The sequence below is a fragment of the Zonotrichia albicollis genome, chromosome 13 (assembly GCF_047830755.1).
Source record: "Zonotrichia albicollis isolate bZonAlb1 chromosome 13, bZonAlb1.hap1, whole genome shotgun sequence".
In the NCBI taxonomy this organism is placed as follows: Eukaryota; Metazoa; Chordata; class Aves; order Passeriformes; family Passerellidae; genus Zonotrichia; species Zonotrichia albicollis.
This window is the reverse complement of record NC_133831.1, coordinates 2,942,611-2,954,738: the sequence shown is the minus strand read 5'-3', so window position 1 is coordinate 2,954,738 and position 12,128 is coordinate 2,942,611. Positions and strand designations below refer to the sequence as shown.

The following is a 12,128-nucleotide window of genomic DNA, read 5'->3' as shown; positions in this document are numbered from 1 at the left end:
CCCACCCTAAACCCAAATCAGAACACAGGGGGTGCAGGGAGGACCTGAGGGCTCTGCTGGGCTCATTTTCCTCCCCTTTCCTGTGGGTGATGTCAGTGCCAGCCTGGAATGGAACCTCCTGAACCCCTTGTGTATCTGGCACCTGTCCCTAATGCCACACAGGAATGGCACTGCAGGGCCAGGGGTGGCACACAGGGACATTGAACCCTCTCAGCTCTGGGAATCATGCTGGAGACCAAGCAGTGACACCTTCACAACCTTCTGCAAGTGTTTCTTCATTTTCTAATTCAGTGACAGCACTTTCAACAACTCAATATTCAAACAGCAGCTGCCAGAAATAAGAAGCTAATAAAATAAAGTATATCTTGCAAATCTGATTTTAAAAAATAAAAAATATTTTTATTGTCTTTTTTATTGAGAAGCTCTAGCTCAGCCCATCCAGGGATCTGCCTATGAGCATCATTTTTACGGGGAAGCTAAATAACAATTCTCACCTTTTGGAGATTTTCTGTCCTTCCCCACATAAGAACTCTTTGCCTTGGGCTGGAATGAGCAACCCTGGTCCAAACATCAAGGAATTGATGCCAGCCTTCCTCTGCAAAACTGAACTAAAACTCACCTGAAAACCCCACATTTCCAATACCCAGGTGCTCATTTAAGAGCAAGCTTTGCTTTTGAGACAGGGTGGGATGAAAGAAGGGGAAGAGAAGGAGGAACAATCATTTGGGGAAAGATTTCATGCGTTTCAAGGAACAGGGAATTTCCCAGGAGCTTATTTGTACTCCCATCTTTTTGTGGCCCATTATATCAGCAGCAGGCCCCACTCCTCCATCCTCCAGCACAAACCAAGGGGTGTTTCACATCACACCAGCCACAATCCTGAACAAAAATACCTTTATTGGATATAGGTTTAGTTTCATAATGAAAATTGAGAATATAATTTTTCCCGAAAAGGGCATTTATCCACGAATATACAAAAAGCCTCTATTTACGGCAAACAAAAATACAAAATATTCCTTATTTCTTGCAGTGTGTCAGGATTCTTCTTTCTTTACAAAAATCTTTAGAAACATTGCTGATGTCTCTTTTTATCTTTTTTTCTCCTGGCCTCCACAACCCTGCCTCAGTCTTAATTGGTCAGAAGAAACCAATCCCAGTAAGAGTTGGAAAAAGACAAATTTTCGTGTTTGCACATCCATCCCCGTTTTTTTGGCCACATCCATGAGCAGAAACTCTGTGGGAATACTCCAAAGCATCAGTGCTGAGCAGGAAACCAGTTCCACGCCATGCTGGGTCAAAGCAAGCAGGAATATTCAGGGTGAGCCTGGATTGCTTGGTCTGCCATGAGTTCAGCTCCAGTTACCCACTGGGGAGAACTGGGCCAGTGGGGAATATCAGGAATTATCATGTGCCTGTGGGTATTGATGGCAAAATTACGGGCATTATTAATACCTGTGGGTACGGATGGCAAGACAAAATTATGGCAAAACAAAATGATGGCAAAACAAAACTCAGCCTCCTCCCCCCGGCATGGGGCTTGGCTTTCAAAGGAAAAATAAAAGAAAACAGAGACCTGAAGGGCTCGGGGGAAGCCTGCTCTGAGGAACCTGAGGGATGCAAAGAGTAAAGGTGCAGAGCAAAGCCCTCGGGGCTTGGGGCCAGCGTGGTGCTGCCTCCACCGCCCACGGGAGCACAAAGCCGCTTTTTACCTTCCAAAGTCGCTCTGGCAGGGGCAGAAGAGAATCCGCAGCAAAACGCGCCTTGAAAATGCCCTCAAATCCTGAGTCACCTCTAAAACGTCGCTTTTGGGGGGGGATTTTTTAGGTCTTTACCCGCGTGGTGAGGTCTGAGTCCGATCTCTCCCTCCCAGCGCGCCCCCCGCAGCAGCGCTCGGCACCGGGGGCGCGTTAATTGTAGGGGAGGGGGGGGGAACTACTGGAAATTAAACACGGCCTCGGAGAAGGGCAGCGGGAAGCAGGAGAGGAAGGGGATGCCGATGTGGTAAAGCCTCCCGTGCACCTGGGAGTCGAGCATGAGCGAAGCGTTGAGGGCCGGCCCGAAGGCGCCGCCGGCCACCAGCGATCCGCCGCGGCAGCCGGGGCTGGCCCGGGCCGCCTTGGGCGCCGCTGCCCCGGGCGGCGGCGGCCGCAGCCCCTGAGCCAGGATGCTCTCGATGCTGAAGCTGCGGCCCCGGGGAACGCTCTTGTGCGGCGGGACGGCAGCGGGGGGCACCGGGGGCTGGGGACAAGGCGCTGTCCCCTCAGCCGGCCGCGGCACCGCCGCGTCCCCCTTGGCCCGCTTGGGCTCGACGGGGCGGGCGGGCGGCGCCGGCTGCTCGGTGCCCTTGGCGTCCGGAGGGTTCGCGGCTTTGGGCTTCCTCTTCCTGCGGCGGTAGTTGCCGTTCTCGAACATATCCAGGCAGCGCGGGTCCAGGGTCCAGTAGCTGCCCTTGCCGGGCCGGCCCTTCTCGCGGGGCACCTTGACGAAGCAATCGTTGAGAGAGAGGTTGTGGCGGATGCTGTTCTGCCAGCCCTGCTTGTTGTCGTGGTAGAAGGGGAAGCGGTCCATGATGAACTGGTAGATGCCGCTCAGGGTCACCTTCTGCTCCGGAGCCTCTTTGATGGCCATGGCGATGAGGGCGATGTAGCTGTAGGGGGGTTTCTGAGGGGGGTCCTGCCGGGACATGGCCCCGCCGGGGGTGAAGCCGAGAGCGGCGGGCAGGTAAACCATGGACGGGCTGCCCAGGGGGGACAGGTGGCTGCTGTAGATGTGGCTCATCGCAGCTCCGCGCCTTCCCCCTCGGAGCCGAGCAAAGCAGGATCGTGAGTCCACCGGGGAGCTGTTTGTGCGAGCTCAGCTCCCAGCCCTGCCTGAAGGAGCTCGCTCTGCCTCTGTCCCTGCTTCATAGCTCTTAAAAAAAAAAAAAAAGGGGGGGAGGAAAAAAAAAAGTTAAATAATTGTTGTAAGTTTGCTATTATATGTTGACTTAGCGCTGGAAAATAAATTGTCTCTGATAAACAGTCGTTTGTGTTCTCAGCCCACCCACATTAATTAAAATTTCATTGCTACAAAACTCCGAGCTCTCTCCACGTGTCTCGCTGGTACCAGCCAATGGTCTCCGGGTTATTCCTTCATTTGTTTATAGAATTAGTCTGTTGATAAGTCTGCCCACCCAAGTCGAATCAAGCTGTGTTTATTTGGAAAAATTTCCGGGCACCCAATATATAAACGCACTGATCTGATGTTTGAAATATCACGTCCACCCTTTGACGCTGTAAGCACACACAGCAGAGCAGGATGTTCACTGCTGGAGCTGGGGAGCAGCGGGCGGGGATCCCCGCAGCCAAACTGCGGCATTCAACAGCACAAAAATATAAAAAAAAAATAATTAAAAATTGAAGAAAGGAAGAGAAAGAGGTGGATGAGGAGAGGAGGCAGAGCTGCGATGAGGAAGGAAAAGGGAAGGGGGATCAGGTGTGGAGGGGTCCTTGGCACCTCCCGATCCGGGTTTCCACCCCGAGGAGACCCCCGGGAGGGCGAAGGGGACCCCGGCGCAGCCCCCTCGCAGCCCAGACTGCAGCAAAAAGGGGAATTTGGCAGGCCCGGGGAGGAGGGTCAGTATTTGTGAATGCGGGCCTGTTGCTTTATATTATGTACTTTCCTGTTTATAACAAGGAGGGGGATTATAACAACTTTACAAGTGCACACAGCTGGCCGGTGCTTACATTAGGAATTTGTGATGCTCTTTTTCTGTATAAACGTCCAGGTTTGGGGCTGTGTTTTCTGTTGTCGGATTTTTTACTATTTTTTTTATATAATTTACTGACGTAACAGCTTTAATGCGAGGCCCCGAGGGATTCCGATGCAGTTGGAGGTGTCGCCTGTGTGTCCCCAATCCCCCCGCGGGTTTAGACCTGTCCTGTGAAGCATCTTGAGGCTTGAGAGGGATCCTTTTCTCCTTCAAAGAGAAACATCCCAACAGCACAGCAGTTCCCACGGGATTTTTACCTGGCAGAGGAGGAGGAGGTAAAAGCCGAGCTCCGGCTGTCCCCCGGCACCACCCTGCCCTGGCCATGCCATCCCCGCATTTCCCTGCAAGTTCCCCTTCACCCATGGTGTTTCTGACCCAGTGTCGCTCCCCTGTCAGAAGGATTTTTAATCTTAATTTTTAATTTTGTAAAAACCCAGCCCGATGCCGTGGAGCTCCGGATGGGTCCTGAAAGCTGCAAATCGCCAGGAGAGCCTGGGAAACGCAGCCGGGGTGAGCGGGGAGCGCCTTCTGGGGCGGGGGTGTGGGGGTCTCCCCTCTCACTGGCTGAGCCCACGCGTGGGAGGGGAATTCACCCCTCTAACACCGCCCTCGCCCGTGATTCCGCATCCCTCCCGCACCCTCGGGAGCTGCAGCACCCGCCCGCCGTGCAAAAGCGCAATAAAGCCCCAAATAAATAAAGAGAGAGGCGAAAGGAGGGATTTGAGGAGCAGCACCCACCCCCGAGCTGCCTCCCCGCCCCTGGAGCATCCTCACCGGGGAGGGATGGAACGGAGCCGCCCGGAGCATCCTCAGAGCAGCCACCGAGGGTCTTCCCCCCTCACCCTCCTCCTCCTCTCCCACCTCGGGGAGTCCCCCGCTCCTTGAGACACTCCAGGCACGGATTAGCAGAACAATCAATACTCGCGCGTACGGCCGGAGACAGTCCCGGGGCTCCCTCTCTCTCTCTCTCTCCCCGAGCTCCCTCCCCCAGCCAAATTCTCGCTTCCTCCCTTGTTTTCCCCTCTCGGCGGTGGGAAATCCTTGGAGGCGGGGATGCGGCTTTTCTCTCCGTTCCTTTTTCCCAGCTCGTGTGTGCTGCAGTGTTATCCCTGCTATCCCTTCCCTGCCGGCGGCATCGCTGGAGCTCCGAACGGGATCGGCATCCGAGAGGCTCCGATGGCCGGGGAAAAAAGACAGAGGGGGGTTCTCGATGCTGTTGGTTCCGTCGCTCTTTTCCTAAATTGAAAAAAAAATAAAAGAAAAAAAAAAACCAACACACACACACAAAAAAAAAAAAAAAAAAAAAAACCCACCAAAAAAACCAAACCAAAAACCAAAAAAATAATAAACAACGCGGCGATGGAGGCGCTCCTGGATGGGTTTCCCCTCCTCTCTCCAGCTGACGAGCCCCTTTTAAAGCAGCAGCGAGGAGCGGTCCCGCCCGGAGCCCCCGGCAGGAGCAGGGCACGAATGAGCTCTCCCCGTTCCTGCTGCATCCCGGGAAACGCGGGAAGAAAGCGTGGAAATCAGGGATTCCCAATCCTGCTGCACCCAAGGATTGGGGGAGCGGGGGTGGAAATCAGGGATTCCCAGTCTCGAGGGGAAGAAGGGTGTGAATTAGAGCTCCCCATTCCTGCTGCATCCCGGGAAACAGGGGAAAAGGGGTGGAAATCAGGGATTCCTAATCCTGCATCCCAATCTTGGGGGAAAGAAGAAGGCTGTGAATCAGAACTCCCCATTCCTGATCTATGCTGGGAAATGGGGAAGAAAGGGTGCAAATCAGTGATCCCCCATTCCTAAACCATGCCGGGAAATGGGAGGAGGAACCCAAAAATCAGAGCTCCCCACTCCTTCTGCATCACGATTTTGGGAGCAAGAAGGGCTGTAAATCAGTGATTCCCACTCCCGCCTTAGTCCTGCCCAGGGGAAATGGGGGGATAAATCAGAGCTCCCCATTCCTGCTGTACCCCAGGATTTGGGGAGCAGGGCAAAAAAAAAAGTGTTCCCCATTCCTGCTGCATCCCGGCCTGGGGGAGAGAGGGAATGTGAATTTGAGCTCCCTTCTCCTGCTGCATGCCGGCCTGGGGTAGACCGGGATGTGAAGCAGAGCTCCCCATTCCCGCTGTATCCCAGGATGTGGGGAACAGGGCAGAAAACAGTGCTCCCCTCTCCTGCTCCATCCCGGCCTGGGGTAGAGCAGGAATGTGAATTTGAGCTCCCCATTCCTGCCGCATCCCGGCCTGGAGGGGAGCGGGAATGTGAACCAGAGCTCCCCATTCCCTCTCCATCCCGACCGGGCACCTCAGGAGTGTGAACTAGAGCTCCCCATTCCCGCTGTATCCCGGCCTGGAGAGGAGCGGGATGTGAATTTGACTTCCCCATTCTTGCCTCATCCCAGCCGGGCTCCTCAGGAATCTGAATTTGAGTTCCCCATTCCTGCCCCATCCCGGCCGGGCTCCTCAGCAATGTGAATTTGAGTTCCCCATTCCTGCCCCATCCCGGCCGGGCTCCCCAGCAATGCCCTCCCGGTGGGCACTGCCCGCCCCTCGGCCCTGGCCCAGCACAGAACCCGGTCTCTCGGTGTGTCCCGGGATCAGGGATGTGTTTCCTTCTCTCCCAGCCTTCCAGTGCCCGCTATGGATTTTCTGCCAAGTCCCTTTGGAAATGACAGAGGAGCTGGTGGCCTTCCCCAAAAACCGCTCTCCCGAGCTCCAGGGAAGGTGGGAGTGCTTGGGAGGGACAGGACAGCTCTGCTGGGCTGTGCAGGGCATTCCTGGGGGGAATGTGTTTGTTCCACCAGGGAAACGCTGCCTTGGCCGGGCTGTGGGGAGAGATGGAAAACCACTGGCTCGGCTCCCCAGGACCGAAACTGGCTGGGGTTTGGGACAGGTTTGCAAACCCGGTGGTGGATGGCAATACAATAAAAAAAATTAGGAGACGAATCCACCATCCTCATCCTGTTCCCTGAGCCCCACGCAGCATCAGCCAGTCCCGGGGCTGAGCCTGCTCCCCTGAGCTGTGGGAGAGGGGCTATGGGGGTTTGTGCTGCTCCTTCAGGGGCTGAAATACAAATCTGGTCATGGCAGCCTTCAAAAGTCACCCTGGGCCTTCCTCCTTCCTTCACTTCTTCCTTCCTTCCCCTCTGCTCCGGCCAGGCTGGAGTCACCTGTTGTGACAGATTCTGATCGCGGTACCGAGATCCCTATCGCAGCTTTTAAACAGCCAGCAAAGGAGCCTCTCGCTTCTCCTGTGACACCAGCCCGCCCCAAAAAGCTCTCATGGGACACCAGCCCACCCTAAAAGTCTCTCCTGTGAAACGAGCCCGCCCCACTGCGGCACCAGCCCACCCCAAAGGGCTCCTCTGCGACACCAGCCCACCCCAAAAGGGCTCTCCAGAAACACCAGCCCACCCCAAAAGGCTCTCATGAGACACAATCGCACCCCAAAGGGCTCTCCTGAGACATGAGCCCACCCCAAAGGGCTCTTCTGTGACACCAGCCCACCCCAAAAGGCTTTCCAGAAACGCCAACCCGCCCCAAAAAGCTCTCATGAGACACCAGCCCACCCCAAAGCACTCGCCGTGGGGTGTTTGGGGTGACAGGGGACGGGGCCCAGGGACAGAAGGGGACACAGCAAGGGGACGATGCTCGCAGCCCCGCAGGAACTCTCCAGAGGGGACAGGAGTGGCGCAGATCCCGTGCTGGAGCATCCTGCAGGACGAAGTGGGGAAAAAACCACCAAAAAAAGGAATTTTGGGGGAAAAGGGGATGCCAGGAACTGTCCAGCAGCAGCGCGGGGGGAGCTTGCAGAGCCCTGGGGGTGTCCCAGATCCCATCCCTGCCTGAGGAAAAGGGTCCCCAAATTCCCGTCTTCCCAGGGAAGGTGTGGGAGCGACCCCAGGATTGCTCCACGCGGGTGGGAAAAGCCACAGCAGGCACCTGACCTCAGCCATCCCCCCCACAGCCACCCCGGGACCCACGCAGGAAAAAAATCCCACGGGAAGATGGTCTGGGTTGTGGAAGAATTATTTCCCAATTCGTATTTCCCCCCCTTTTTCTCCTATTTATTTTCTTTTCATCATTTTTCCCCTTTATTCTCCTATTTTTTTAATCCTTTACACTCTGTATTTTCTCTTATTAAGAAAGCACTTTGACTTTTATTTCATTAAAAACAAAAAAAAGAAGAAAAATATAAAATTAGATAAAAAACTCCCTCCGACAGCCAGGAAAAACGGCGGGGAGGTTTTTTTACAAGAATGTTCCTTAAAACACAGATCAACTGAGGTTCAGACATTTTTTTCTCATTTAAATCGAGACTTTCGCTGCTTTTTGCCAGCTTTCAAGCGCAGGCGCAATTTAACCGGTCAAAACCAATTTAGATCATCGATTTTAACAGCCTGACGTGGGTATAACACAAAAATAAAGGATTTGAGGGGCACTGGGGGGCTGCGGGAGGTGGGATGGGGCACGGGTGGGATTTTTTGCTGCATGGATGTGATTGTATAGCTGGGAAAGGAGCCTGGCTCCAGAAATCTGGGCTTGAAAAGTTCCAAAGATCTCCTAAACTCGGCTTTAGGCTTTGCCGGCATTCCCAGGCTCTCGGGATTGCTAAATCCGGCGCTTTGCCCTGGATTAAAAACCTTGAACAGGTTAAAAGATGATTTGGAAAAAGCCAGAATATCTGACAGAGCCCGGCCTTGCGAACCTGAGCATCAATAAATGAAAATAAAAAGTTAAAAACAGCCAATTCTTCCACCAAGAGAGGATTTCAAACCCGAAACGATTCCCGAGTGAACTTTCCACCTTTCTAAGACTCCGCGGCGAGGCCGGGTTGAAATGATCGCTCTCACTCCCAGGCACTCGGGATTCCTTTCAAGAAAACCAAATAAATAAATAAATGAAATGGATTTTTTTTTTTAGGGGTGGGTGGGTGTTTTCTGCCCTGGGAAGAGACGGCTCCGGGCGTGCAAGGAGGGGGCGAGAGGAGCAGAAATTCCCCTCCCTTCGCCTCCTCTTTTCCTGTTTTCCCCATGGCAGGCCTGGGAAAAATCCCGAAATTTCACCCTGGCAGGGATTTGGGATTGAGCCCCGCTGTTTTTCCTTCCCCACCCTCCCCAGTTGTACAATTCCAGCTCTTCACGTGAATTCAACCTCGTCTCCAAGAAAGAAACCTCCAGGAAAATCATTTTTCTTTTAAAAACAACCACTGCCACGTTTTCTGCGTGAAGGAAGGAAAAATAAAAAAAACCTGTTAAAAAATCCCCAGTTTATACACAGAGAAGCGGCAGACTTGGAGCAGAAAAAACCAGCATGGATTTATTTTAAGGTAAGTACAACAATTAGGACCACATAAGACAAACGAACTTTGAAGCAGGTTAAAGCAAATAAGTCCTTAGGAATGGTAAAGGTGAAATCTATTATACAAAACATCACACGTCGTAAATAATAATAAAAAAGTATCAGATACTTTGTCTATTTTTTTTTTCCTTAAAAAAAAAAATCCACCAGCAAAAAATAAATTATTTCCTCGTCTTGAGAAAAGAACAGCTCTAAAACGAAAGAAAATCTATTGCATAATTGTACACAGAAGAAAAAGAAATCACTTGTCATGAATTTGGAAGTTAGGAACCGTTGGGCGAGAAAAAAATAATCCAGTGAACTCAACTTTAAATATTATATTAATGGCTCTGAAAATCAGCCTGATTAGAAATCCACATATTTTTTACAGCACAACAGAGAACTCAAAAATACCCAGGACATATATTTATATATATATTTATAAACTTTTTTTTTTCCTTTTAAAACGTATAAATGGTCGTTGCGATATTGGTCCATAACTTATTTTTCTGAGACCCCCTATACTTTAGCATATAAAATTTGCCACTTTTAGATAAACATATATATAATTTTAAAAAGCTTTTTATTTTCTTTTTTTTTTCTTTTTTAAATGAGAGATCCCCCTTTTTTTTTTTTTTCAAGTAAAATCTACTTGTCCGGAATTTAAGGAAGGCTTTTTGGGATCTTCAAACTCTGTGGCCGCAAAGTCCACGGGGAAGCTGTGTCAGATTTATTTTTGTTGCCGTGGGTTTATTTCTCCCGATTTTTAAAAAATAATTATTATTAATATTTTTTTTTTTTTCAAATGGGTCTTAGCGGGGGTTACTGGCGGCTACTCAGTACTTAGTGCAGTCGTAGGAGTAGGGGGCGGCGTGGCGGTATAGGGAGGGCGCGGATCTGTAGGGGATCTGACAGGCGGAGTTGCTGCTCACCTGGTGCTCGCTCAGCGCCGCGCTCTCCATGCCCAGCCGGTGCGACGTGAACATTTCCCGCACGTTGGGAAAAGTCTGCTGCTGAGAGCCGAACGTGTGCCCGGGCAGGTGGCTCAGCTCAGCGCCGTGGTTCAGGTACCAAGAAGCCGCAGGTTGTCCCCCCGCTGCTGCAGCCGCCGCCCCTCCGCTTCCTCCTCCTCCTCCTCCTCCTCCGTGGGGATGCGCGGTGCCCAGCGCTCCGTCCTGCCCCGCGGGCAGGCTCAGCGTGCCCAGCGGTGACGGAGGATGCTCGGCCATGCCGTCCTCCAGCGGGGCGCACATGTGCGCGGTTCTGTCGCCGCTGTAGAGGCTCATGGCCCGCATGCTGCAGTGGTAGCTCCCACTAGTGTCCAGCGCCTGGCCGCAAGCCGCGCCGTAGCCCGACGGCTGCCCCGCGGGGTACCCCAGCGCCAGCCCGCCGCCCGTGCGGCCCGAGGCGGCACTCACCGGGCTCAGCTCGGCCGCGGGGGAAGTCCGCAGGGTCATGATGCTCTCCACGCTGAAGCCCGGCAGCCCGTTGCCCGCAGGGTGATGCTCGGGCAGCGCCGCGTCCGGAGAGGCGGCGGCGGCGGGCGGCGAGGCGGCGCTGCGGGGGCTGTCCCGCACGGCCCCGCCGCTCGCCGGGCTCAGCGTCTCCACCTTGGTGATCACGGGCAGCTCGGGAGAAGCCGTCTCGCTCTTGATCACCACTTTCTTCTCGGAGGCCGGCGCCGAGGCGGAGGAAGAGGAAGAGGAGGAAGAGGCTTCCTTGGGGAGGTCGGCGCCGGGCAGCCCGGGGGGCTTGGGCTGCTCCTTCAGCAGCCGCTCCCGGGCCTCCTCCTTCTCCTTGGACACGTCCTTCTTCTTGAAGCGTCTCCGGCGGCGCAGGAAGCTGCCGTTCTCGAACATGTTGTAGGAATCGGGGTCCAGGGTCCAGTAGCTGCCCTTGCCCGGTTTCTTGTCGTCGCGGGGCACCTTGACGAAGCACTCGTTGAGCGAGAGGTTGTGGCGGATGCTGTTCTGCCAGCCCTGCTTGTTCTCTCGGTAGAAAGGGAAGCGGTCCATGATGAACTGGTAAATCCCATTGAGCGTGATCTTCTTGTCGGGGGCGTTCTGGATGGCCATGGTGATGAGGGCGATGTAGCTGTAAGGTGGCTTCACCAGGTCCTTGGGGGCGGTGGGTTGGTGCGGGTGGTAGGGGCCGTAGGAGCGCCCCATGCCCGCCGCGTACTGCTCGGCGTGGCCCGAATAGACGCTCATGGGGTTGCCCATGCCGCCGTAAGTCCCGGCAGCCCGGTAGTAATTCTGCTCGCTTAAATACGGCACCACTCCCAAAGCGTTGGGGTCCGAGACGGAGTAGCGAGCCTGCATCATGGAGAGGGGCTGCCCGCGGCCGCCGAGGACAGGAGGAAGAGGAGGACGGTGGAAAGGCCTCACCCCCGTCCGGGACCCCTCCGCGGAGAAGGGAGAGAGGGAGAGAGCGGGAGAGAAAGAGAGAGAGAGTCTCGGAGCCGAGCTCAATCCCAGCGTGTCCTCTAGCAGCGGCACCGCAGCGGCATCCTCCGGGTCGCCGGGGGCAGGGTGGTCTCTGGCGGCCTCTCCCTCCCTCTGTATGACTGTGATTCTGCTACACACGCCTACGGCCCGCTGGGGAGCTGGGCTGGTGGTGGGGGGTCTGTTCTCGCAGGAAAAGGGAATTTTTAAAAAAAAAAAAAAAAAAAGCACAAACAAAACAAAAGTATAAAAAAAAATTAAAATTTGGGGAAAAAACGTAGAAAGAAAAAGCCGAAAAAGCAGCCTTGCGGAAAGCCCAGTCGTTGTCACAAGAGCGGCCCGGAGCGTTGCGGAGCCCCCGGAGGGGTGCGGGAGCCGCCGCCGAGCTCCCTCCCGGCCGCGCTGCGCAGCTTCAAAACCGCCCCGCGCCGCCGCCGCGCTTTTACTGCCCGCCGGCCCCGCCCCCCGGCGCCTCCGCCAGCCAATGACAGCGCGCGGCCCCGCGGCCGCAGCCAATGGGAGCGCGGGACGCGGCGGCGCTGCCGGGCCGGGCCCCGCTCCGGCACCCGCGGCACCCCCGGGCCCTCCGTGCGGGGT

At 54.5% G+C, this 12,128-nt stretch overlaps 2 protein-coding genes across 3 annotated transcripts; both read right to left on the bottom strand.

The window, feature by feature from the left end:
• Nucleotides 1-919: 919 nt before the first annotated feature.
• Nucleotides 920-3,862, bottom strand: FOXL1 (forkhead box L1). Its single transcript, XM_005493029.4, has 2 exons — nucleotides 3,726-3,862; nucleotides 920-2,910 (listed from the first exon to the last, which is right to left on the bottom strand). Exon 2 carries the CDS (start codon nucleotides 2,776-2,778, stop codon nucleotides 1,933-1,935), a length of 846 nt encoding a protein of 281 aa, XP_005493086.1. The 5' UTR covers nucleotides 2,779-2,910; nucleotides 3,726-3,862; the 3' UTR covers nucleotides 920-1,932.
• A 486-nt stretch (nucleotides 3,863-4,348) lies between these two features.
• FOXC2 (forkhead box C2) lies at nucleotides 4,349-11,939 on the bottom strand. 2 transcript variants are annotated; one of them, XM_074550798.1, is made up of 2 exons: nucleotides 10,020-11,939; nucleotides 4,349-4,987 (listed from the first exon to the last, which is right to left on the bottom strand). In XM_074550798.1, exons 1-2 carry the CDS (start codon nucleotides 11,409-11,411, stop codon nucleotides 4,349-4,351), a joined length of 2,031 nt encoding a protein of 676 aa, XP_074406899.1. In that variant the 5' UTR covers nucleotides 11,412-11,939. The 2 variants fall into 2 exon arrangements, with proteins under 2 accessions (XP_074406899.1, XP_026652744.2); XM_026796943.2 differs by lacking the exon at nucleotides 4,349-4,987 and having other exon boundaries at nucleotides 9,668-11,939.
• Between the last annotated feature and the right edge of the window lie 189 nt (nucleotides 11,940-12,128).

Excerpts from the sequence above, each read along its gene's own strand:
- FOXL1 (XM_005493029.4), bottom strand. The coding sequence starts at position 2,778 with ATGAGCCACATCTACAGCAGCCACCTGTCCCCCCTGGGCAGCCCGTCC.
- FOXC2 (XM_074550798.1), bottom strand. The coding sequence starts at position 11,411 with ATGATGCAGGCTCGCTACTCCGTCTCGGACCCCAACGCTTTGGGAGTG. Across the intron at positions 4,988-10,019 it reads CGGCGCTGAGCGAGCACCAG|GAAAAGAGCGACGGAACCAA; the intron begins GTGAGCAGCAAC and ends TTTTCAATTTAG.